This window comes from Myxine glutinosa, chromosome 2 (genome assembly GCF_964187855.1).
Source record: "Myxine glutinosa chromosome 2, kmMyxGlut1.1, whole genome shotgun sequence".
Taxonomy (NCBI): domain Eukaryota; kingdom Metazoa; phylum Chordata; class Myxini; order Myxiniformes; family Myxinidae; genus Myxine; species Myxine glutinosa.
The window spans coordinates 225,577,901-225,605,025 of record NC_136262.1 but is presented as its reverse complement, the minus strand read 5'-3'; the positions used below and the strand labels follow the sequence as shown (position 1 = coordinate 225,605,025).

General features: G+C 47.9%; 1 protein-coding gene across 4 annotated transcripts in view; it reads left to right on the top strand.

Moving 5' to 3' along the window:
- Positions 1-27,125, top strand: part of LOC137420781 (tumor protein p73) — a 141,400-nt gene that overhangs the window by 73,401 nt on the left and 40,874 nt on the right. For all 4 annotated transcript variants that reach the window (XM_078772317.1, XM_078772315.1, XM_078772319.1 and 1 more), the window contains exons 12-13: positions 18,871-18,938; positions 19,043-19,136. In XM_078772317.1, coding sequence (XP_078628443.1) covers positions 18,871-18,938; positions 19,043-19,136 — 162 coding nt within the window. The remainder of the gene's footprint in view (positions 1-18,870; positions 18,939-19,042; positions 19,137-27,125) is intronic.

Sequence of the window (27,125 nt, the reverse complement as noted above, 5' to 3'; positions counted from 1 at the left end):
GCCTCATGGAGAGTGGAGATTCCAATCCAAGACGTCGAAAGAAAAAGAGAGGGGGACAAGGAAGTTATTGAACTAACTTGACACGTGAGCCTGGCTGTCTAATTGGGATCGTACTGAGTGCGAGTCATCTGGATCTGATCGACAAGTAATTACATCATTATGAAATGTCTGCCCAACAATTATAACCGATCCTTACCTTCGGCCTATCATGGGCGATCTCCGTATTTCAAAATGCATAACCTCGTCTGTTCGGAGATTCACGAGACAATTGGATAAGATAAGAGATTTACCCAGCGGGCAGCCCCATAATTACCAATACGGGTTTATGCTCTGTGCGGAGGTGATTGGTAATTATTACGAAAAGTGTTAAACTGGATGGAAAGAGTTTGTAAACATCGACGTGACACATTGACATGTAGCACGGAGTTTAAAATGTAAAATGTGGTTCTGAAAGTTACCTCTCATGAGTCTGTTGTATTATAATTTATATTGTTACAGACACGACTTTGATGTTAAGGTGGGCCGAGCGGAATGGCCGTCGTGTCCGCACAAATTACCCGACTATACTCGACGTTGACGAAGTCGCGCTACGCTGGCTCAATAAGAAAAAGAAGACACCCGGCTGGATTACAATAACACAATACGACACCAAGGGTTCAGTTCTCAAGACCTCCGGAGGAGATTATATTCGTACGGAAAGGTCAGATTACAGGGGCTAGAGTTATAATCACAGAAAGACAGGCACTTAGACACACTCTTATATTAACCCCGGACAGACGACAGACAAACGGGACAAGGCTGACTCACACGGGGGTTGATGAAAAGGACAGCGGGTATCGATGGCTCAAGGTGCACTCTTGGCTCAAAGCAGAATCGACTCGGTCCGGTCCAGAGATGCAGGGAGGTCACAGCGCTCGGAAGGCGACGTTCTTTCTCCAAGCTGAGGCGCATCTCACGTCACATCCGGCGCGGGGCCGCGTATATCCGGCGGGGAGTGACACGCCCTCGGCTCGTTAGCTCCGCCTCGTGGAATCGGCACGTTGCTTCTCATTGGGTGCGTGCGGGGGGTTTACCAGGCTCCGCCCTTGACGAGGAGCTGACAAGGAGCCCCTTCGTGGTAACCCCGTGGAGCGCATGGTCTATGGCGCTAATCGAGCCGGTGTGAGGACGCATCCTCCCCCGCTCCGCCGCCATCTCCTCTGTTGTTGTTGTAATTGTTGGGGAAGAAGATGGAAGGAGGTATGGGAAAGGTCCTAAACTCACTACTGATGCCATATAATCACATTCTGGTGCAACGAAGAGTCATAATTAATGGAGACGAGGCCTTAACTGACATAGATTAAGAATAACTAGGAAGATGTCCGAAAGTTGTCTACGTGTGGTGCGGTGGACCTGGGCACGACATTTAATGGGGGAATAAGGGGAAGGTCGGCTCTACTGATTGTTATTTACATGCAATGGGACTAGGGAATGGGGGATTGGGGAAAGTTGGGGAGTATTGGAGAAAATAGGGGAATATTTACAAGCGGATATGGAGGCCAAATTCCATATTCGCAACATTGCACCCTTCTCTACCCTCGGGGCGTCCCGACCCGATAAATTTTTACCTACTTTAGTGTGGCACGCAATGTAGTTCCCTCTACTATTAACTCTACCCTGAGTGCGACAGTTTTACAGATATTCACAAATGAGTAAATATGTCCCCCTGCGACGTTGCACCCTTCTCCTCACAGAAACACACCCACAGGATAACCGAATCCGGAAAGAATCCTCAAACTAAACATACAGCCGGTAGGGAGCATTATTTACACGACTACGCTGCTATTTACACTACGATCCAGGACCTGTTTTTGGAGGAACACATGCAGATGTTATGCATAGAGAGAGCGCGCTTGCCAGCATCGATACACCAACCCACGAGTGCTCTGTGGCCGACGGCCTTTAATAACGTGCAGAGCACCCTTCCCGAGCATCAAAAGCACCACCCCACCACCAATCGGTGCAGTCACCATTGTTCATTGGAATAAAAATAAATTCGACAACCCCTAACCCTGCAGGTGTCTCTTGCTCTTCGTGTGGCCTTCAGTGGTGTTAACTATTAGTGGTTCACCTGTATGGCAGAGGTGCCACGTTGATCCATAGGTCCATCCCCGGGTGGTGCTTGGCCGCAAACGAACTGCGGTCCATTGTGGGTGGCCACAAACATTGCGGTCCATATGGTGTATCGATCCCGGCAGCAAACAGCGAAAGTGCAGGCCCACAACTGCGCAGCCAGCACCTCTCTCTCCTCTCTCTCTACCCCAAAGCCAGATCCTCGGAGGTGGGAGACAAAAGAAGAAACAAGTGAGTAAGGTGGTAAGGGCGCAAAAGTGCACGCAATGTAAGGTGATGCACACTGGGGGCACATGGGAACCAGGTGAGACAGGTACGTTCCTATCGTACGCCCCCCCCCCCCCACCAGGTAACCTACATGGCCCCTCCCTTACCCCTTACTGTATCCACAAAACACAACACTACCCATAAACATCTACTTTACAAATCAACAAACATCCCTACTGTCTTCCCCGTTCCTCCCATAAACCAAATTCGTCTTCTCTCCCTCCTAACCAATCAAATTTGCCATTTTCAACTCTCATCAAAATTTGCCATTTTCAACTCAACATCAAAATTTGCCATTACCAATTCATCATCAGTCCCTCCTAGGGAGGGAGAGATGGAATCACCCCAATGTCTCATCCACGTCGTGATGCGTCTCACAAATCCTCACAGCAATCTCATTTCCTGCACAAAACAAAGAAAACACAGGTGTGGAGTCATCATCATCACCACAGGTAAGTGGCTGCGTATGGTGCGACAGGTTCATCAATCCTAACTATTTCCTAAATGACTTTAACAACTTTACACTACCCGGGGTCTTCCTCCGGCCAAACCATTGGCCCTCTTACACTATGGGTTCTAAAAACCAATTCCCATTGGCCAAACTGTGGTGCTCTTCAATTTGGGGTCTCACTCCCCCGATTTATCTCCCGGTGCCCTCGTACAATTTCTGGGCTGCGACGTGTACCTCTCCCAGTGGGTCTACCCACCTGCACACCTCCACCACTGCAGTTGCCTCCGAGCTTACCTGCTCCTTACCCTAACCTAACTACCTGGGGAAGGCCCTTTGGCTCTCTCCCCACTCGGTGCCCTCTCTGGCACTGGGCTGCCCGATCCACACCCGGGATCCTCAGGCACCCACTCACAACTACCGGCTCCCAGAGCCCACCTGCGGCCTCACCTGGCCGACATCCTCACAGTGGTGGAGTGCCCAACCAACTACACACACTAACAGGCTACACGCCCAGCCATTTCCACAACACTAATGCACCCATCCACAACACCATTCTGCAACCGCACCACAAATGCCAATATCCAACCACAATTTACCTGCACCCTCTACCTAACACTTACACTACCCGCCCCGGGTATCCGTGAAAGGGGTCCACTCTTCCCCCATCCACACCTTCGCACCATGCACACCACTCCGTACCACTCACTCCAACTCTCTCCACACACCTGTACCTGCACACCTGTGCTCTCACACCTGGTGCCACCTGCACCCTTCTCTCCCCAAGCGCATTCGCGCTGATCCACACACTCACTACTCATACACTGCTCCACACACCTGTCCAATTGCACACCTGTGCAATCACACCTGTTCAATTCTCACACACACAGCATCATCTCAGCTAACTACTCCCTTCTGAAACTTGCGCTTCCCAGTCGTCCCTTTAAACTATTGCGCTCCCACGTCATTATCATCCATACTAATCTACCTGCGTCCCCACTACAGGTATCAGTCACTAACTAAACTTAACGTTACCTAATGTCATCTTCTAGGGCCCTATCAATATAACCTAACCCACCCGGGCTAGTTTTCACTGCCATACACCCCATAAGCTATTGCTCCTTTGCCCCACCATGGGAAAGGTGGCAGGGATGCCACCCTCTCCCACCGGGCCTATCGCTCCTCAATCCCCCAGTCCTCTGGCACTAATAAGCCCCCCTTATTCAGAGGTACTGGGTCCCGCCTCGGCATCTAAAGCCGAGGCAATCCACGGGGGCGCCTGCTCGCCGGTGTAAGGTCTTATCCGGTCGGCGTGGACGATCCGATGGAGGGCTCGTGGCCCCATTTTGATCTTAAAGACCACGTCACAGATTTGCGACAGGACGACTCCTGGGCCTTGCCAGGGGGAGGTGAGTTTTGGGCACCTTCCCTTCCGCCTCCGGGGATTAAAGAACCAAATCTTCGTCCCCGGAGCGTATTGACTCCCCTGGCTCCGGTCGTCGTACCTGCGCTTCATCTTTTCCCCCGCCAGATGGAGTTGGCGGCGGGCGAAGGCATGGACTAGCTCCATGCCTTCCTCTAGGTGACGTGCGTACCCCTCCCTCGGCGGGTTAACCACTGTGTCTGGCACGGGACCGCATAGCAAGTCGGCGGGAGCCCGTAACTCCCGCCCATACATAAGCAACGCTGGACTGCATGCGGTGGCCCCGTGCTGGCTGGTCCGGTAGGCCATAAGCAAATAAGGGAGATGTTCGTCCCAGTCATCCTGACGGGTGGTGGTGAACAGTGCCAGTTGTTGGATTAAAGTTCGGTTGAATCTTTCCACCATCCCGTCAGATTGAGGTCTTAAAGGCGTTGTCCTGGTTTTTCGAATTGACAGGAGACTGCACACATCTTTTAGTAATTTGCTCTCAAAATTTCGTCCCTGGTCGGTGTGCAACTCCTGTGGAATCCCATGCCGGCACACAAATCCTTCCACGAAGGCCTGCGCTACCACCCCTGCTTCTTGGTTGGGGAGGGCGTAGGCCTCCGGCCACTTGGTGAAGTAGTCCATCACAACGAGGATATACTTATTACCTTGGCGGGTGCGGGGCAGCGGTCCTAGAATATCCATAGCCACCCGCTCAAGGGGGGCCCCCACCTGATGTAATTGAAGGGGGGCCCTCATCCTCCGTGCTGGTCCCTTTTTGGCAGAACAGGCGTCGCATCTCCGACACCAGTCCTGTATGTCGCGCCCCATATTCACCCAATAGAACCTCCGGCGGACCCGAGATATTGTCTTTGTCCTGCCCAAATGGCCGCCGGAGCGGGTACCATGCACCTGTTGCAATATGACGTTCTTGAATTTGTCAGGGACTATCACCAGCCAGGAAGTTCGATCAGAGGGAACCTCCACCCACTTGCGATACAAGATGTTGCCTTTCAATTCCAGGGTCTGCCACTGAGCCCAATATGCCTTTGTTTGTGCCCCGAGGGGGGTGACCTCTTCCCCCTTTGGTCTTTGCCCCAATTTGACCCATTGGAACACCGGCCCCAGAACAGGATCCTCCTGCTGGGCCGTGCTCCAAGCCAACTCTCCAAATTCCTCGTCCGCGGTTAGTGGCAAAATTGGCCCTCTCACCCGGGTTGCCCGGACGACGAGAATCGGGGCGGAATCGCCCAATTGCTCCCTCTCCTCGTGTCTCGCACAAAATTTACAGTTTTCCCCCAGACAAGGACGCCGAGAGAGTGCGTCCGCATTACCATGGGCCTTCCCGGCCCTATGGGCCACATCAAAATCGTACTGCTGCAACTTTTCCAACCACCTTGCAATTTGGCCCTCCGGTTCCTTGAACCGAAGGAGCCATTGCAAGGAGGAATGGTCAGTTCTAACCAAAAATTTCCGCCCGTACAAGTACGGGTGGAAATGGTTCATGGCAGCCAGCATAGCCAATAACTCTTTGCGAGTGACGCAATAATTTCTCTCGGGCCTACTTAAGGCCCGACTATAATAACCAATCACTCTCTCCACGCCCTCCTGTGTCTGAGACAAAACTGCGCCCAATCCTTCCTGGCTCGCATCCGTGTCCAGGGTAAATGTCCCGTCACTAGTGGGGTAAGCTAGAAGGGGTGCGGATGTTAGACACCCCTTCAATTTTTGGAAGGCCTCGTGGCACTCCCGTGTCCAATTAAATCGCGTCCCCTTCTCCGTAAGCCGGTGGAGGGGACGGGCCAACTCCGCAAATTTCGCCACAAAGCGCCGGTAGTAGGAGCAGAGTCCCAAAAATCCCCGCACCTCTTTTATTCCCCGGTACGTCTCCTCAAGCTCGTCCTCCAAGGCTACCTTGACCGTTTCCATGTGCGTCCTCACCTGCCGGTCCTTCGTCTCCATTACCTCTATCACCTCGTCCAACCTCGTTGTCAGTCCCTCACGTACCATCTGACATTCCCTCTTCGTCGCTATCAAGTCGTTTTTTATGTCGTTTTGTGTCGCTTTTAAACCTCCTAATACCGCAGTGTTCCTTTGAACCTGCTCCACTAACTCCGTCTGTCCCACCGTCAGCTGCTCCACCTCTTGCGTCAGGTCCTCTATGCCCCCTTGTAACTTTACAGTCGCCTTTCTCACCTCCTTTTCCATGTGCTCCTCACAGTGCCTCACCTCCTCGCGCACTCCTCCGACCTCCTCACTCACTCCTCTTCTGATCTCCTCTCCCATCACTTGCATCTCCTGCCCAGATGCCACCCTCATCTGCTCCATTTCCTCCCTGTGAGCATCCAGTTTGGTTTCTACCCCCATTCTGATCCCCTCTATCTGCTGCTCCATTTGTTTAACTTCCCTTTCCGCTTGGTCCCTCATGTCCCTCAATTTGCCTTCCATACTGTTTTCTAACCCCTCTAACCCATTTTTCACTCCCTCTATTTGATTCTCTTGAGCGGCCATTCTGTTTTCTACCCCCATTAACCCATTTTTCACTTCTTTTATCCCGTTGTCTAACCCCTCAAAATTATTGTCTATCTTCCCAAATTTCTTGTCTAACTCCTCAAAATTATTGTCTAACCCCTCACTGGTACCCCTCGCTTCGTCCCTCATTACCCCCATTTGCTCACTCTGAGCCCTCGCTTCGTCCCTCATTACCCCCAATTGCTCACTCCGAGCCCTCGCTTCGTCCCTCATTACCCCCATTTGGCCCTCTAATCGCCCACTATCAACCCTCATTTGGCCCTCCATCCTATCCATTTTTGCATTCAGTTGGGTCAAGAATAATCTGAGGTCAAACCCGGTTTGCCCAGCGTCCCCAGCCGCCACCGCAGGCTCGCCCTCCGCGGCGCCGCTATTTTGGGACCCTTCAACCACGTGAGCGAGCGCGCCATTTTGCGCGCCCGCTACTTCGTGCGTGACGGCGCTATTTTGCGAACCTGCCGCCCTCACTGCTTCGCTCTCCTCACGTCCCTCAATTTGGTCCTGGACCGACCCTGCTTCACTCTCCCCTACCGGACCCCAGCCGTCTTGATCCGCCATAGCGCGACTTGCAAAATTCGAGTTTCGTAAAACAAATCCAATTTTTTTTTTTCGTTATAATTTCGTCGAGCGCAGTACGCGCTCCGAATCGATTTTCCCTCCCAAAATTTGGGCCTAACTAATTTAGTCCCGGGTCCGAATCTCACTCCTCGACACCAATTGTTACAGACACGACTTTGATGTTAAGGTGGGCCGAGCGGAATGGCCGTCGTGTCCGCACAAATTACCCGACTATACTCGACGTTGATGAAGTCGCGCTACGCTGGCTCAATAAGAAAAAGAAGACACCCGGCTGGATTACAATAACACAATACGACACCAAGGGTTCAGTTCTCAAGACCTCCGGAGGAGATTATATTCGTACGGAAAGGTCAGATTACAGGGGCTAGAGTTATAATCACAGAAAGACAGGCACTTAGACACACTCTTATATTAACCCCGGACAGACGACAGACAAACGGGACAAGGCTGACTCACACGGGGGTTGATGAAAAGGACAGCGGGTATCGATGGCTCAAGGTGCACTCTTGGCTCAAAGCAGAATCGACTCGGTCCGGTCCAGAGATGCAGGGAGGTCACAGCGCTCGGAAGGCGACGTTCTTTCTCCAAGCTGAGGCGCATCTCACGTCACATCCGGCGCGGGGCCGCGTATATCCGGCGGGGAGTGACACGCCCTCGGCTCGTTAGCTCCGCCTCGTGGAATCGGCACGTTGCTTCTCATTGGGTGCGTGCGGGGGGTTTACCAGGCTCCGCCCTTGACGAGGAGCTGACAAGGAGCCCCTTCGTGGTAACCCCGTGGAGCGCATGGTCTATGGCGCTAATCGAGCCGGTGTGAGGACGCATCCTCCCCCGCTCCGCCGCCATCTCCTCTGTTGTTGTTGTAATTGTTGGGGAAGAAGATGGAAGGAGGTATGGGAAAGGTCCTAAACTCACTACTGATGCCATATAATCACATTCTGGTGCAACGAAGAGTCATAATTAATGGAGACGAGGCCTTAACTGACATAGATTAAGAATAACTAGGAAGATGTCCGAAAGTTGTCTACGTGTGGTGCGGTGGACCTGGGCACGACATTTAATGGGGGAATAAGGGGAAGGTCGGCTCTACTGATTGTTATTTACATGCAATGGGACTAGGGAATGGGGGATTGGGGAAAGTTGGGGAGTATTGGAGAAAATAGGGGAATATTTACAAGCGGATATGGAGGCCAAATTCCATATTCGCAACAATATACTGTATAACCAAATGGAGCATGAAAACACTTTTTGGGGGTTCATTTGGCGCCCCATCCACGTTTGGGCTCGGGGGTGATCCCCCCCAATTATTAAAACCATCCCAATTATTAAACTGATTTTGTGCACACAATGAGGCAAACCAGGAATAATCCACACAATCTACATCCAGCTCTCCTTAACACCTTGCTATACTACCCTCTGCCCCGGGACTGGCCTTGTTCTGTGGCCACCGGACATCTTGATAGTCCTTGAAAACATTACACCGGAGGTCGGCAACCTGCGGCTCTTTATGGACTTGTATGCGGCTCCCAAGCCTGATCGATAAAATCTCCTTTTTACTCATTGTAAATTAATTTTCAGAAAAATCTTTCAGAGTGTCATGAAAGGATAAAATAATACTTGAGAACTTTGGCAGTGATAAACAGGAAAATACATCCGAATTTTCGGATGCACTAAAGGGAAAGGCACTGGTGAATTCTGCGGGCAAGTCTGCTCTCCACGACACGGTTATTTCCGCCATATTGTCAGCAATATTACAATTTCAACCTGTTGTGCAGCCTCAATTTAGAATTTGACCCCACCTCCCACCCCCTGCCCTTTCTAAAAAGCCTCTGATGCCCTGATCTTCACGAGGCAGGTAAGTGACAATCCCATAATGAACAACTTGTATCTACATAACAAACAAATTGTTGTTTTGATAACTCCTCCTTCAATAGAGAGCACAGGTGCATGTGACATCACAACCCTTGCTGTGCGCTATCTTGGAGTACAGTCCAAGCAAACAAAACGACAATTAACGTGGACTGCATCGTTGTATTTACATTTGTTGCCCTGCTCTCGCGAAGTGAAAAGCAGGGATAGGCATTTGGTTGCATACGTATGGCATACGTGCGTACGTGTCTGCATTAAAAAAAAAATTAATTTCCTCGTCAACCATTGGTCCGATTGACACGAAATATTACCATACCAGTGGCTCCGCCTGTAAATAAAATTTTATTCATAATTATGATGTCATACACTATATGGCCAAATGTATGCGGACACCCCCTTCTAATTTGTGGATTCGACTGTTTCAGCCACACCCATTGCTGACAGGTATATATAAACAAGCACACAGCCATGCAATCTCCATAGACAAACATTGGCAGTAGAATGGGCCGTACTGAAGAGCTCAGTGACTCTCAACGTGGCACCGTCATAGGATGCCACCTTTCCAACAAGTCACTTCGTAAAATCTCTGCCCTGCTGGAGCTGCCCTGGTCAACTGAAAGTGCTGTTATTGTGAAGTGGAAACGTCTAGGAGCAACAACAGCTCAGCCGCGAAATGGTAGGCCACAGAAGCTCACAGAACGAGACAGCTGAGTGCTGTAGCACGTAAAAATCGTCTTCTCAGTTGCAACACTCACTACTGAGTTCCATACTGCCTCTGGAAGCAACGTCAACACAACAACTGTTAGTCGGGAGCTTCATGAAATGGGTTTCCATGGCCGAGCAGCCGCACACAAGCCTAAGATCACCATGCGCAATGCCAAGCGTCGGCTGGAGTGGTGTAAAGCTCGCCACCATTGGACTCTGGAGCAGTGGAAAAGCGTTCTTTGGAGTGATGAATCGCACTTCACCATCTGGCAGTCCGACGGACGAATCTGGCTTTGGCGGTGCCAGGAGAACGCTACCTGCCCGAATGCATAGTGCCAACTGTAAAGTTTAGTGGAGAAGGAATAATTGTCTGGGGCTATTTTTCATTGTTTGGGATAGGCCCCTTAGTTCCAGTGAAGGGAAATCTTAACGCTACAGCATACAATGACATTCTAGATCTCGACGATTGTGTGCTTCCAACTTTGTGGCAACAGTTTGGGGAAGGCCCTTTCCTGTTTCAGCATGACAATGCCCCCGTGCACAAAGCGAAGTCCATACAGAAATGGTTTGTTGAGATCGGTGTGGAATAACTTGACTGGCCTGCACAGAGCCCTGGTCTCAACCCCATCAAACACCTTTGGGATGAATTGGAACGCCGACTGCGAGCCATGCCTAATCGCCCAACATCAGTGCCCGACCTCACAAATGGTCTTGTGGCTGAATGGAAGCAAACCCCCACAGCAATGTTCGAACATCTAGTGAAAAGCCTTCCCAGAAGAGTTGAGGCTATCGCAGCAAAGGGGGGACCAACTATATATTAATGCCCATGATATTGGAATGAGATGTTCGATGAGCACATACAGGTGTGATATTCGGGTGTCCACATATTTATGGCCATGTAGTGTTGGTCACGTGGTACAGGCGCCATCTTGGAAAAACGTTACACTCTACATCTCCGAAACCGCTCAATGGAAAAAAAAATGAAACGTGGGTCATTGTCAAGTACTCCCCATGGGGAATAAGATATATGGTAATGATGTCATTGGTGCCTTCATTTTGACGTCATAATTCAACAAGTACAATGTTTGATCTGATGGACAAAATTTTCATCATAGGAGCACCTCCACCTGTAGAATTTTAAATAATTACGACGTCTTATGTCACGTGGTACACTGGTACAGGCGCCATCTTGTAAAAACTGAAAAACGTTGCACCTCTATTTCTGAATCTGCACTCCATGGAATTTTTTTTAAACGTTGCTCATTGTAAAGAACTCCTAATGGGGAATAAGTATTGTTAATGATGATGTCATTGGCGCCTTAATGATGATGTCATAATTCGACAAGGACAGTGCTTCATCTGATCAGTTTGAAATTTATTGAGCGTGATCGACGCAAGTTATATTGGAGAATATAAATTTATGTCATAGCTCACGTGGTCTGGGAGCCATATTGGATCAAAGAAAAAGAAAAAAAACTTCAAAATCAGAAGAGTTGGCTTGCACCAAATTGATTGTGCAGGTTAAGTATTCTGTCAATACCATCTTGTTAAAATATGAGTTGAAATGGTGAGTTTTTGCGCTTTATTTTGTTGTGGCAATTGTGCCGATAGGGAAGATTGGTCGTCGCATCATAGGTCGTTCAAGAGGGATTCAGAATGAGATTTTCACAGAAGTCCAAGAAACGGGCGGGGTGTGTGTGTCAGTGTGTGTGTGTGTGTCTCGGTGTGTGTGTGTGTGTGTCTCGGTGTGTCGGTTGTTACCTCCATTTGTGGGTTTCAGGAGGTGAAACGGAGTCCTCCCAGGACCCAAAGTATCTACCTCTGTTTTGTAATAAAATTCCCAGGAATGTTTTTTGAGATCTCGTTGAGGTTCTTCTTTATTCCCGGTGTGTACCCTGGTTTAGAATAGGTACACCGTATCCCTGCATGTCGTAGGAGGCGACTAAGAGGGTTGGCGTCAGGAAGGGCATCCGGCCAGAAAAACATTGCCTCAAAAAGAGAACCATGACAATTACAACTATATATGGGCAGGGTACAGCCCGCAGTGGAGATTGGTTTCTGAGGTTTGGGACATGGAATGTAGGGACAATTTTTATTTTTTTTTATTTTTTTCATACAAGATCGAGGCTCGTGAAAGAGCTAACATTAATCACACAAAAAGACAAACCGAAACACAAAAAACAAGGGGAGCGGCAGACAAGATGGGGAGAGAGAGGGGGAAGGACACAAACACAACATTTGAGAGCAGGGACATCGGGAGGACTTGGGGGGAGGTGGGAGAGGAATAAAACATATGAACACTGCAAGGACTCTGGGGTGAATTACCGGGGGTAGAAAAGATCAAGGTTTTCGATGGGGGAAGATAAGAGATGGTGGTGAACAGCTGTTTTAAAGACCTGGAGGGAGGAGTGGGATTGAAGGGAGTGGGGGAGTTTGTTCCAGAGGCGGGAGAAAAGGGGAATGAAAGAGTGAAGGTGAGCAGAGAGCCTAGACTTTGGCAGTTTAACCATAAGAGGGTTGCAGGCAGATCTTGTGCGACCTGAAGGAATATTGGGGGGACAGAGCACAGAGAGAGCTGGGGGAGCAAGGCCGGAGAGGAGTCGGTAGAAGACAGAAAGACCACCAAACCTGCCTGCGGTGAGTGAGTGAAAGGCCCTCGGAGTTGACTACATCGCAGGAGATTCCAATGATTCTGAAAGCTTTGGCCTCAACAGCGTGAAGCCGAGCAAGGTGTGAGGCAGGAGCACCAGCCCAGAGGGGGGAACAGTATTCCATTGAGCTGCGGATGAAAGCCTTGTATGTGGTGAGGAGCTCAGGTGTGCCAAGGAAGGACTTCGCACGACGGAGGATGCCCAGTCGGCGACTGGCTTTGGAGGCCAGCTTGGAAATGTGGTTTTCCCAAGAAAGATCATGGCAGATAGTGAGACCCAAAAGCTTGAGCGACAGAACTTCTTGGAGAGGATTGTTGAGAAAGTAGATGGGAGGGTTGTCCAGTCGGTCCTTTCGGAGAGACATTGTAACAGTGTGAGATTTGTCAGGATTGAAAGACATGTTCCACTTGTTTGACCAGTCTGTGATTTTGTCCAGGTCTGCAGAGAGTGAGGAGGCTGCAGACTGCCGATCTGAGGGATGAGGAATGGCGCGGCAGATAGTGGAGTCATCAGCAAAGAGATAGAGAGGATTTTCCAGAGAGTCGGAGAGGTCATTGATGAAGACCAGGAATAGCACAGGGCCCAGAACACTACCTTGGGGAACTCCAGCCAGAACAGGAAGGGAAGATGAGAGAAATCCATTCAGGGCCACACGTTGCCTACGACCAGAGAGGAAATCCGCAAGCCATGAGTGGAGATTTCCCTGAATACCATAGGAGGTGAGTTTGGTGAGCAGAGCTGGGTGCCAGACCGTATCGAAGGCACGTGATATGTCAAGTGAGACAGCTCTGATTTCCTGTTTGGCATTGAGGACCTCCATCCATTGTTGAGACAGCAGAAGCAACATGTCCAGAGTAGAATGACCTGGTCTGAATCCAAATTGATGATCAGAGATCAAGCCATTGGAGAAGAGGAAGGATTTGATATCTGAAGCAATGATGGATTCCATGACTTTGCTGATAATTGGAAGCAGGCTGATTGGTCTGTAGTTGCAAGGATCTGTTTTTGCACCTTTTTTGTGTAAAGCGGTAATGTTTGCTGATTTCCAAGATGCTGGCAAATGACCTTGAGCAAAAGAGAGGGTGAAAAGAACAGAGAGAGGGTGAGATAGAGCGGCAGAGCAGGATTTTAGGACCCGAGGGCTGATGCCATCTGGTCCAGTTGCAGAATCGAAGTCGAGGTTTGATAAAAACTTCTCCACCTTGTCAGGAGAGAAGGACACAGAGTCCAGGAGCAGTTGGGTTCGACTGGGAAAGGTGGGAACAGAGAGAGATGGGTTTGGGACACAAGATTTTGAGGCAAACACAGAGTTGAGGCATTCGGCTTTGTCACGTGCGGTGTCAACTGTGTAGCCATTTGTGGTAAGGGAGGGGATGGAGGGGGAACAAATACCAGAAACGGATTTGACCAGACGCCACCAGGATTTGGAGGAAGGAGACAGGTTTGAGAGTTCAATCTTGACTGTGGAGAGATAGTGCTTCCTGGCAATCCTGAGGGTAGAAACACACTGGTTTCGAGCTTGGTGGAAGGAACTGAGATTGCCTTCAGTTGGATTTGCCTTCCAAGACGCAAAGGCAAGTTGTTTCAGGGCAACTGCCTCACCACAAGATTCAGTGTACCATGGACGGGAGGAAGGGTAAGACAACTGAAGACGAGATGGGATAAATCTGTGCATGAGAGAGAGCAGTTTGCTTTGGAAGAATTCCCAGGAAGAATTGATGTCAGAGCCATTAGAGATGGGAGACCAGTCCAGTTGATTGATGGCTGCTTGCAGACCGTGCCAGTCGGCCTGAGTGAAATGCCAGACTCGTCGGCGCTGAGGAGGCTCTCTGAGAATGGCCAGTGAGATGTCCACTTTAACAAGCACATGATCAGAAGAACCGATTGGAGCAGAAGAAGAGCAGCAGACATTTGCAGGGAAGTTAGTCATAACCAAGTCCAGAAGAGAAGATACTCCATTGACTGAGATCCGGGTCGGGAAATTGACAGATTGTGTCAGTCCCAATCAGTCGCAGAAGTCCTTTGCTGAGGTGCCATGGCTGGTGAGAGATGAACCCACACCCAGCCAGCTGGCATGATGGCAGTTGAAGTCGCCACATATGAGGAAGAGAGAGTTTGGATGAGTTGATAGAAGTTGGTCCATGTTGTCCGACAGAGAAATGTAAATGACAGGGAGATCAGGAGAAGTGGTGGAAGTATTGGTCAGAAGAAGAGTGGACATATGTTGTGTGCAAGAGACTCTATGGAAGGGAAGTGGTGCGAGAATGGTGAAGGGTAGGCAGGGACAGAAACACAAGTTTGTGTGGCAAGGGTGCCCGGAGGGCGTGATTGATGTTGGTGTCCTGTTTTCTGAGGAGTTTGTAGACAGTGTGGTGAGTGTGACGAGAGTGAGTGATAGGTTGATGATGGTGAAAATGATGATTGGAAAGCTCTTGGTGAACGTCATATGCTCCGCAGGTTGGTCGAAGCGATGAAGAGAAGGACAAGTTCTGGTGTGCGATAGAGGAGCTGATGGAAAACGTGAAAGATTAGGAAGTTGTTGTGGTAGGAGGAGACCTACATGGACATGTGGGAAGGAGTATGGACGGTTTTGAGGGAGTTCATGGGGGTTACGGATATGGTGTGAGAAATGGAGAAGGTGAAAGGATTTTGGAGTTTGCTGATGGAGCTGATTTGTTGATTTGTAATACTCAGTTCCAGAAAGAGGATAATAAGCTTGTTACATACACGTCAGGTGTTTGACGTTAACGACAACCGTTGACTACCTGATGGTGCGTAGGCGAGATAGGGGGCACCTCCGGGACACAAAGGTGGTCCCGGGGGGAGGAGGCTGTTTCACAGCACCACTTGGTTGTCTGCGACATAAGGGTGAAAGGTGCAAGGAGAGCTCGGCGGGTGAAGTACCGTCCGAGAATGAAGGTGTGGAGGTTGAAAGAGGTGACAGCAATGGAGGCATTAAAAGAGAGGCTGAGAAGGGTCGAGGATGATGTGGTTGTGCTTGAAAGTGGTTGGATGTCAATGAAAGATAGTCTGTTGGGAGCCGTTGGTGAGGTATGTGGGTGGACAAAAGGGCCACCGAGGCACTCAGAAACATGGTGGTGGGATGATGAAGTTGGAAAGAGGATTGACGAGAAGAGGAAAAGTTCAAGGAGTGGCAGAAGGCGAAGGGTACGGGAGCAGAAAAAGCAGAGCATGAAAGTTATAAGGCTGCAAAGAAAGAGGTAGCAAAGGCGCAGGAGGCATGTCGGAAAATGTTCGGAGAACGCTTGGATTCGGAAGAGGGTCAGAGAGCGGTATTCATGATTGCAAAGCAGATAGCGAAAGAGGTGTGATGTGATGGGGGTGAGTTGCTTGAAGGATGAAGTGGGACAAATCGTTGTGGACCCAGATGGAATTAAAGGAAGATGGAAGAGATATATGTAAATACTGTTGAATGCAGAGAATGAATGGGATGGCAACATAGAGAGTAACCCAGTTTTAGGACCGGCAGAGAAGATAACTGAGAAGGAAGTTGAGGAAGCGATAAAAGCAAGGAAGAGTAGAAAAGCGGGAGGGCCGACGGGAGTTGTGGGAGATATGTTGAATGCAGCAGGAAGTTGGGGTGTGAAGAGAATGACAGACATCTGTAATCTGGTGGTGAAAGAAGGCCGCATTCCAGTGGTTTGGGAACTGAGTGCCCTCGTCCCTCTATAAAAGGGGAAAGGTGACCCTCTGGAGTGTGGCTCGTACCAAGCGATAAAGTTATTGGAGCATGGAATGAAGGTATTGGAAAGGGTGTTCGAGAGGAGGATAAGGAAGAAGGTGAAGATCGATGAAATGCAGTTTAGGTTTATGCCAGGAAGAGGAACGACAGACACGCTCTTTATTGTGAGGCAGTTGCAGGAGAAGTACGTGGGGAAGAGGAAGAAGTTGTTTCTTGGGTTTGTTGATCTGGAGAAAGTATTTGATGGGGTTCCACGCGAAGTATTGACATGGGCATTGAGGAACTTAGGAGTGGAGGAATGGTTGATCAGAGTCGTGATGGCAATGTACAAAAGAGCGCGCACAGCTGTAAGGACGAAGGACGGGAACAGTGCTGAGTTTGAGGTGAAGGTGGGAGTGCATCAGGGGTCGGTACTAAGGCCACTACTATTTGTAGCTGTGATGGAGGTGCTGGCTCAGAACGTAAAGGAGGGTTTACCGTGGGAGTTGTTGTATGCAGATGATAAGGTGTTTATTGTGGAAAGTATGGATGGACTGAAGGAAAAGATGAACAAGTGGAAGGAATGTATGGAGACAAAAGGTTTGAAGGTGAATATCGGAAAGACGAAGGTGATGGCAAGTGGTAAAGCTTGTGGTGAGGTGGAAATAACTGGGAAGTGGCCATGTGCTGTGTGCAGGAAGGGGGTCGGAGTGAACTCCATTCAATGTACAATGTGCGCTGAGTGGGTTCATCAAAAATGTAGTGGTCTGAGAGGGTCATTAACCAGTGTGGCAGCTACATTCAAATGTAAAGTGTGCACTGAGGGAGCTGCAGATGGAGGAAATGTTGAGTTGGATCTTGCAGACGGCATGAAGCTGGAAGGTGTTAAAACATTTTGCTACCTTGGAGACATGCTGAATGGAGAAGGTGGATCAGACTTGGCAACGGTTGCTGGAGTGAGATGTGCATGGAATAAGTTTCGGGAACTGAGTGGCATGCTGATGAGGAGGGGAGTGTCGTTGAAGCTGAAGGGAAAGGTGTATGCTGCATGTGTGAGAAGTGTTATGATTTATGGGAGCGAGACATGGGTAATGAACGTAGAGCAGCAACGAAGGCTGGAAAGGGTGGAAATGCGAATGGTTCGGTGGATGTGCGGAGTATCGTTGAGAGAGAGGAAGACAAATGATGAATTGCGAAAGATGATGGGAATAGAGCCTGTGATTGATGCTGTGAAGAGGAACAGGTTGAGATGGTTTGGTCATGTGTTGAGGAAGGATGAAAGTGACTGGTTGAGAAGAGTGATGGAAATGAATGTAGAAGGAAGTGGAGGACGGGGAAGACCGAGAAAGACTTGGCTAAAGATGGTGGAAGAAGAAATGCGGGCAAGGGGGTTAACAAGGAGAGATGCAGAAAATAGGGCAAAATGGAGAAGATCGTCATGGTGACCGCAAGGCTAACCCCCGCTCTGGCAGGGAAAATGGCCTTAAAATGCATGTTGTTGTTGTTGAGGTTCTTCTTTATCATTCTCGTTGCTCCAATTATCGCTGATATAATTTCTGTATTCTTCAGCTTCCAAGATCCTATCACTTCATTCTTGTGTGTGTGTGCCCATATAAGTTATTGTGCCATATCTGAACTGTATTGATGGATTGCTATCAATGAACTTCTTGAAGAGGTCAACTGGCAATATTCTGACCTTCTGCACAACAATGTGCGGTGGCTTTCCAGGGAAGAGTGTTTGTGCAGTCTGTCTGAAAGAAGTGAAGGTGTTTGTGGGAAAAGGGCTGTGAATAGGCAGAACTTACAGATCCTCAGTGGCTACAGAACTGTCCCTTCATTGTGGACATCACCTCACATTTAAATGGCCTCAACAGAAAGCTGCAAGGAAAGGGAAACACAGCTCATTTGCTTTTCGAAGACGTGCTATCATTTGAGTGAAAACTAGTATTGTTTGCGAGAGACATGGAGATAGGTTCGCTGGTTCATTTCCCATCACTGAAACAATTCAAAGAGGAGACAAACTATGAGCTTGAAACTGAGAGCCTAATAAATGTGATACTGAAAATACAAGAAGCCTTTTCGGGGCAATTTCAGGAATTCAGAAAGGAAACGGCAAGTTTATCATTTGTGTTGAAACTTATTGAAGCGGATACTTCTGCACTCAACTTTTCAGGATTTACAGGAGTAGACTGAGCAGAACCAGAACTAGAACTTGAACTGGCCGATTTGCAGGACAACAACAACAACAACAACAACGTGCATTTTAAAGGCCATTTTCCCTACTAGAGCACACACACACACACACACACACACACACACACACACACACACGCACACGCACACACACACACACCCCTCTCAAAATACTTGTCCATGTCAAGAAATGAAAGCCTTACAAATTGCAAAATAGATGCAAAGAAAGTTTCAGAAGTGAGGGAAGTGTTAAGGTAAGTTTATTATTGCAGATTTTTTTGTTTGTTGTTGTTTGTTTACTGCCTGATGTAATATTAAATTTGTTTGGTTATTTTGATGGGGAAAAATTATTGGTAAACTTCATTAAACGTGAAATTTGATTTGCAGTCGAGCATACTTGGAATCATGCTGCAATGTCTCTGTGCAGGCATGAACTTTCATTTCATCTGTCTACCCCATCCTCCTCCAAGGAATTGTGCACTATTCGACCAAAAGGTGCAACCACATTATTAAAAGTTTCAAAGTGGTTATGTGGTCTTGCACTTGGCCTCCCTGCTTTTCTGCTGATATTTTTAACTCTATGTCAATGTATGCCACAGGGTTACCCTGCAATGGTGGCGAAGCCTCCAATCCCATTTTGACCTGTACTTTGTGGCCTCCCGACAATACAAACATGGATGGCAGTCTGGCAAGGTGTGTTTAGTCCTGTTGACTACGATTTTCTCCAGTTGTTGTCATGTGAATTTTAATGAATTTAGACTTGTTGATGTCAACACATGTTTGCTGCAAGAATTTGGGGGAAATTTAAACTAATATGTAGACTCAATCGGTATTGATTCTCGTTTTCCGATATAGATATATACGTGGGCTGATACCGGTATATACCAGTATCAAGAAAAAATAATTAAACAACTAAATATAAACAGGATATATATTTAAAAGCAGCTTCGAAGAATATATGATGTACAGTATACACCATTGACATGGTAATCCACAGCATACATCATTCACTCGATCTTTACAAATAATGGAAATTGTACAATATAAAATTTGGTTGATTGAGTAAAAAGGGGTTCAGTTTATTTGTCCTTCGCTTGTATTATTTTTGAAGGATAATTTATAAAGACAATAGTCGATTACCATTAACTAACATTGGAATCTCCCGCGATGAAGCTAACACTTAGGGCCTTTCACTCACTCATCACAGGCAGGTTGGTGGTCTTTGTTTTCTACAGACTCCTCTCCGCCATTGCTCCCCCAGCTCCCTCTGTGCTCTGTCCCCCAAATATTCCTACAGGTCGCACAAGATCTGCCAGCAACGCTCTTATGGTTAGACTGCCAAAATCAAGACTCTCTATTCACCTTCACTCTTTCATTCCTGTTTTCTCCCGCCTCTGGAACAAACTCCCTCACTCTCCTCAATCCCACTCCACCCTCCACGTCGTTAAAACAGCCGTTCACCACCATCTCTTATCTTCCCCCATCCAAAACCTTGATCTTTTCTACCCCCGTTAATTCAGCCCAGATCCACTTTTTCAAAATTCCGACTTCTTTCCTGGAAGTCCTCGCAGTGTCCACGTATTTTTTTTTTTTTACGTCTCCCACACCCCCCCCCCCCCTCCCCTTCCCGTGCCTCCTCCCTCCCACAGATCTCCCGATGTCCCTGCTCTCCACCTTGTTCTCCCGCTCCCTTTATCATATGCTTTATGTTTAATGAGTCGGTTTGTCTTTTTGTGATCAATGTTAGCTCTTACACGAGCCTCGACCTTGTATACAAAAAAATAATTAAAAAAAATAAACAAGTTCATGAAGCATTCATTAATCGTAGGTAGCAGGCGAGTGCTCTGCTAGAGAGCTCAGTAAATATTATAGCTCAATAAAAATCTCGCTGTGGCTGATTATTGGCACACGACGCTGCGTACAGTATTCAATATCTATCGGCAATTGGCCCAGATCCTCCCCCCCCCCTTCACTTTCCTCCCCCCCCCCCCCCCCCCCACACACCCAGCGAGTAGCTGGTGTTTATCTCACTCACATAGTGCCAGTAATCGTCTGTAATTTTTTTTTTGGTATAAGTTAAGGCTCGTGTAAGAGCGAACACATAAAATATAATAAAGGGAGCGGGAGACAAGAAGGGTTGATAAAGGGCAGCAACACCAGTAGGGAACAGGGACGTCGGCAGATCTGTGGAAGGGAGAGTGTCAGGGCGGGTTACACAGGATAAACAAGATGGACACGACTTGGACTTTCAGGAAAGAAAACGGAATTTGAAGAAGGTGAATTTGGGGTGTATTAACGGGGGTAGAAAATATCAAGGTTTTGGATGGGGGATGATGAGAGATGGTGGTGAACAGCTGTTTTGAAGAGGAGAGGAGTGGGATTGAAGAGAGTGTGGAAGTTTGTTCCAGAGGTTGGAGAAAAGAGAAAAGAGGAATGAAAGGGTGAAGGTGAGCAGATAGTCTTGATTTTGGCAGTTTCACCAGAAAGAGGGTTGCAGGCAGATCTTGTGCAACCTGCAGGAATAATTGGGGGACAGAGCACAGATAGAGCTGGGGGAGCAAGGCAGGAGAGGAGTTGGCAGAAGACAGAAAGAGCACAACCTGCCTGCGGTGAGTGAGTGAAAGGCCCCCAGATGATACATATACACACTTCATTATACATAGATTCATCAGGCGTCACCAGCAGGTGAGTGGCAGTAAAAAAAAAAATATTATTATCTCCGCCACCAAATGTGGATGGAGGTTATGTTTTCACCCCTGTCTGTCTTTGTTTGTTTGTTGCTTGCAAAATCGAAGATTTAAAAAGTTTATTGGTCAGTTGCGTTTGTTCTGTCTGTCTGTTTGTTTGTCTGTCTGTCTGTTTGGTTGGATACCGGCCTACAGGTCACAATTCTAAACAGATCGTCATGAAACTTCACTAAGTTGTGGAGTTCGTCACAATTACGAAGCCCATTGATTTTGAGGTCAAAGGTCATCTGGAGGTCAAATTAATCAAATCGGAATTTTTAATCCTATGGACTTGAAAATAGAACAGCATTTGCATATTGCCTCACTAAATTGGGAAACCAACTATTTTTGAAGTGAAATGGTCAAAGGTCAACTCGAGGGCAAACTTCTAAAACCATCAATTTTCATCTAAAAATCATCACCTACACATAGACTACACGTACCTTCAGAATCATTGGAATCTCCCGCGATGAAGCTAACTCCAAGGGCCTCTCACTCACTCACCGCAGGCAGGTTGGTGGTCTTTCCATCTTCTACCGACTCCTCTCTGGCCTTGCCCCCCCAGCTCTCTCTGGGCTCTGTCCCGCAAATATTCCTACAGGTCGCACAAGATCTGCCTGCAACCCTCTTATGGTCAAACTGCCAAAAGCAAGACTCTCTGCTCACCTTCACTCCTTCATTCCTCTTTTCTCCTGCCTCTGGAACAAACTCCCTCACTCTCTTCAATCCCACTCCACCCTCCAGGTCTTTAAAACAGCTGTTCACCACCATCTCTTATCTTCCCCCATCCAAAACCTTGATCTTTTCTACCCCCGCTAATTTCACCCCAATTCCACTTTTTTGAAATACCAACTTCTGTCCTGGAAGTCATTGGTGTCCTTGTGTTTTATATTTCTCCCTCCACCCCCCCCCCCCTTCCCATGCCTCCTCCCCCCAAGCCCTCTCCCTTCCACACATCTCCCTGCTCTCAAATGTTGTGTTTGTGTGCTTCACCTTCTCTCCCCATCTTGTTTTCCGCTCCCGCTTTTTGTGTGTTTTGTTTGTCTGGTTGATTTGTTTGTGAAGTAAATGTTAGCTCTTTCACGAGCCTCGATTCAGTATACAAAAAAAAAAAAATCACTTTTTCTCCTTTTGACCCGAGCTTTAATCAAGATCGTCAATTTTGATATTGATTAAATGGACAATTTGCTGGATCAATTGCAACCTTTTTTTTCGGGTGGGGGATGGATTTTGCAAGTAACGTGCTCTGCATGATATCGTTTTTTTGTTTGTCTGTGTCTGTCTGTCTGTCTGTCTGTCTGTGAACAAGATATCTCAAAAAGTTGAGGATGGATTCGGATGAAATTTTGCAGAGAGGTTGGGTATGTGGCACGGACGAAATGATTAGATTTTGGTGAAGATCCGGATTCGGATCCGGCTGGTATAATTTTAACGTGATTCTTCACGATTGCGACATAGGGCCAAAAACGATACATAGCAATATATCTCAAAAGTTGTGGACCGATTTGGACGAAACTTGGTGGAGAGGTTGTGTGTGACAATAACAACAACAACAGGCATTTTAAAGGCCATTTTCTCTGCAAGAGTTGGGGTTAGCCTTGCGGTCCCCATGACAATCTTCTCCATTTTGCCCTATTTTCTGCATCTCCCCTTGTTAACCGGCCCTTGCCCGCATTTCTTCTTCGACCATCTTTAGCCAAGTCTTTCTCGATCTTCCCCGTCCTCTACTTCCTTCTACATTCATTTCAATCACTCTTCTCAACCAGTCACTTTCATCCTTCCTCAACACATGACCAAACCATCTCAACCTGTTTCTCTTCACAGCATCAATCACAGGCTCGATTCCCATCATTTTTCGCAATTCATCATTTGTCTTCCTCTCTCTCAACGATACTCCACACATCCACCGAACCATTTGCATTTCCACCCTTTCCAGCCTTCGTTGCTGCTCTACATTCATTACCCATGTCTCACTCCCATAAATCATAACACTTCTCACACATGCACCATACACCTTTCCCTTCAACTTCAACGACACTCCCCTCCTCGTCAGCACGCCACTCAGTTCCCGAAACTTCTTCCATGCACATCTCACTCCAGCAACCGTTGCCGAGTCTGATCCACCTTCTCCATTCAGCATGTCTTCTCGGTAACAAAATGTTTTCACACCTTCCAGCTTCATGCCGTCTCCAGGATCCAACTCGACATTTCCTCCATCTGCAGCTCCCTCTGTGCACACCTTACACTTGAATGTAGCTGCCACACTGGTTAATGACCCTCTCAAATCACGACATTTTTGATGAACCCACTCAGCGCACATTGTACATTGAATGGAATTCACTCCGACACCTTTCCTGCACACAGCACACGGCCACTTCCCAGTTCTTTCCACCTCACCACATGCTTTACCACTTGCCATCACCTTCGTTTTTCCCATATTCACCTTCAGACCTCTTGTCTCCATACATTCCTTTCACTTGTTCATCTTCTCCTTCAGTCCATCCATACTTTCTGCAGTCAACACCAGATCATCTGCATACAACAACTCCCACGGTAAACCGTCCTTTACGTTCTGAGCCAGCACCTCCTTCACAGCTACAAATAGTAGTGGACTTAGTACCGACCCCTGATGCACTCCCACCTTCACCTCAAACTCACCACTGTTCCTGTCCTTCGTCCTTACAGCTGTGCGCGCTCTTTTGTACATTGCCATCACGACTCTGATCAACCATTCCTCCACTCCTAACTTCCTCAATGCCCATTTCACTACTTCATGTGGAACCCTATCGAATGCTTTCTCCAGATCAACAAACCCAAAAAACAACTTCTTCCTCTTCTCCATGTTCTTCTCCTGCAACTGCCTCACAATAAAAAGCGTGTCTGTCGTTCCTCTTCCTAGCATAAATCCAAACTGCATTTCGTCAATCTTCACTTTCTTCCTTATCCTCCTCTCCAACACCCTTTCCAATACCTTCATTCTATGCTCCAATAACTTTATCACTCGATACGTGCCAAAGTCCGGAGGGTCACCTTTCCCCTTGTATAGAGGGATGAGGGTACTCTGTTCCCAATCCACTGGAATGCGGCCTTCTTTCACCACCAGATTACAGATCTCTGTCATTCTCTTCACACCCCAACTTCCTGCTGCCTTCAACATATCTCCCACAACTCCCGTCGGCCCTCCCGCTTTTCTACTCTTCATTGCTTTTATCGCTTGTGTGCTTCCGGTTCCTCGGGTGAATGAAGCGTACTTCGAGCTCTCCACGGCATCAAAGTTTAAGTATTTTACCATTCTTGTCTTTGTCAAATTTCCACTGGTTATTTTACTGTGTACGTGTTATTGTGTGTTTCCAGTTAGTATTGGTTTGTAATTCGTACAAACTTGTGTGTAATTAATCGTTTTCTGGGTCGTACCTCGTGCGCGGCTTGGTAACTTGAGGCTTCCCTCCCCCCGTCGGTGTTTTGTCAATTTAAGTTCTTTCCTTCGCTGTATTACTTGTTTCCTTTATTTTATTTTCTCCCCCTCACCTCACCTCCCTAGACAAAGAATTCTATATTGATTCTTTCTCTCCTCTTGGACACGTGCTTGTTCGCTCTCCTCCTTGTCTCGACTTGTGCCCCGCCCCCTGTATCTCGTTTTTCTCCTGCCTCTCCTCCTTCTTTCTCAAATCCACGTTCTCGCCTGGAGACTTTTCCCAGATTGTTTTTCATGGTTTTCATGGTTCTGTTTGGATATTGTTGGAATATGTTTAAACCGCAGCAGTGATGCTGACGCCCCCCCCCCCCCCCCCCCCCCCAGAATTTCCATGTTTTAAACGTTTCCCAGTGTGAACCCTGGTCAGAATAAGTACACCATATCCCTGCGTGTCGTAAGAAACGACTAAGAGGGTTGGCGTCAGGAAGGGCATCCGGCCATAACAACATTGCCTCAAAAAAGAGAACCATGACAATTACAACTACATATGGACAGGGTGCAGCCCGAAGTGGAGATCGGTTTCTGAGGTTTGGGACATGGAATGTAGGGACAATGACAGGGAGATCAGGAGAAGTGGTGGAAGTATTGGTCAGAAGAAGAGTGGACATATGTTGTGTGCAAGAGACGAGATGGAAGGGAAGTGGTGTGAGAATGGTGAAGGGTAGGCAGGGACAGAAATACAAGTTTGTGTGGTAAGGGTGCCCGGAGGGCGTGAATGATGTTGGTGTCCGGTTTTCTGAGGAGTTCGTAGACAGTGTGGTGAGTGTGACTAGAGTGAGTGATAGGTTGATGATGGTGAATATGATGATTGGAAAGCTCTTGGTGAACGTCATCTCGGGATATGCTCCGCAGGTTGGTCGAAGCGATGAAGAGAAGGACAAGTTCTGGTGTGCGATAGAGAAGCTGATTTTTTTTTTTTTTTTGTATACAAAGTCGAGGCTCATGTAAGAGCTAGCACATTAAGCACAAAAAACATAAAATACAGGGAGCGGGAGACAAGAGGGCAGAGAGAGGGCAGAGAGAGGGAAACACAAGAAGAACAACAGGAGAGAACAGGGACATCAGCAGATCTGTGGAAGAGAGAGGGTTGGGAACACAATAAAACAAATGGACACGACAAGGAATTTCAGGAATGATGTCGGAGATTGGAAGAGGTGGATTTGCGGTGTATTAACTGGGGTAGAAAAGATCAAGGCTTTGGATGGGGGAAGATAAGAGATGGTGGTGAACAGGTGTTTTCACAAAAGATACACTCATTTTACTCTGCAAAAACACACACATGTAGACAGACATACATACACATAAACACATACATACATACACACACACACACACACACACACACATACACACATACACACATACACACATACACACACACACACACACACACATATACACACACACATACACACACATATACACACACACATACACATACACACACACACACACATATACACATACACACACACACACACACATACACACACACATACACACACATACACACACACATACACATACACACACACACATACACATGATGATGGAAGATGGAACACATGATGTTCATGAACACACACACATGAACACATGAACACAGACACATGATGGAAAACGTGAAAGATGAGGAAGTTGTTGTGGTGGGAGGAGACCTGAATGGACATGTGGGAAGGAGTATGGATGGTTTTGAGGGAGTTCATGGGGGTTACGGATATGGTGTGAGAAATGGAGAAGGTGAAAGGATTTTGGAGTTTGCTGATGGAGCTGATTTGTTGATTTGTAATGCTCAGTTCCAGAAAGAGGATAATAAGCTTGTTACATACACTTCAGGTGGGTCGACGACAACCATTGACGACCTAATGGTGCGTAGGCGAGATAGGGGGCACCTCCGGGACACAAAGGTGATCCCGGGGGAGGAGGCTGTTTCACAGCTCCACTTGGTTGTCTGCGCCATAAAGGTGAAAGGTGCGAGGAGAGCTCGGCGGGTGAAGTACCAACCGAGAATGAAGGTGTGGAGGTTGAAAGAGGTGACAGTAAGGGAGGCATTAAAAGAGAGGCTGAGTAGGGTAGATGATGATGTGGTTGAGCTTGAAAGTGGTTAGATGTCAATGAAAGCTAGTCTGTTGGGAGCCGTTGGTGAGGTATGTGGATGGACAAAAGGACCACCGAGGCACTCGGAAACATGGTGGTGGGATGATGAAGTTGGAAAGAGGATTGACGAGAAGAGGAAGAAGTTCAAGGAGTGGCAGAAGGCGAAGAGTACGGGAGCAGAAACAGCAGAGCATGAAAGTTATAAGGCAGCCAGGAAGGCTGCAAAGAAAGAGGTAGCAAAGGCGCAGGAGGCATGTAGGAAAATGTTCTGAGAACGCTTGGATTCGGAAGAGGGTCAGAAAGCAGTTTTCAGGATTGCAAAGCAGATAGCGAAAGAGAGGTGTGATGTGATGGGGGTGAGTTGCTTGAAGGATGAAGTGGGAC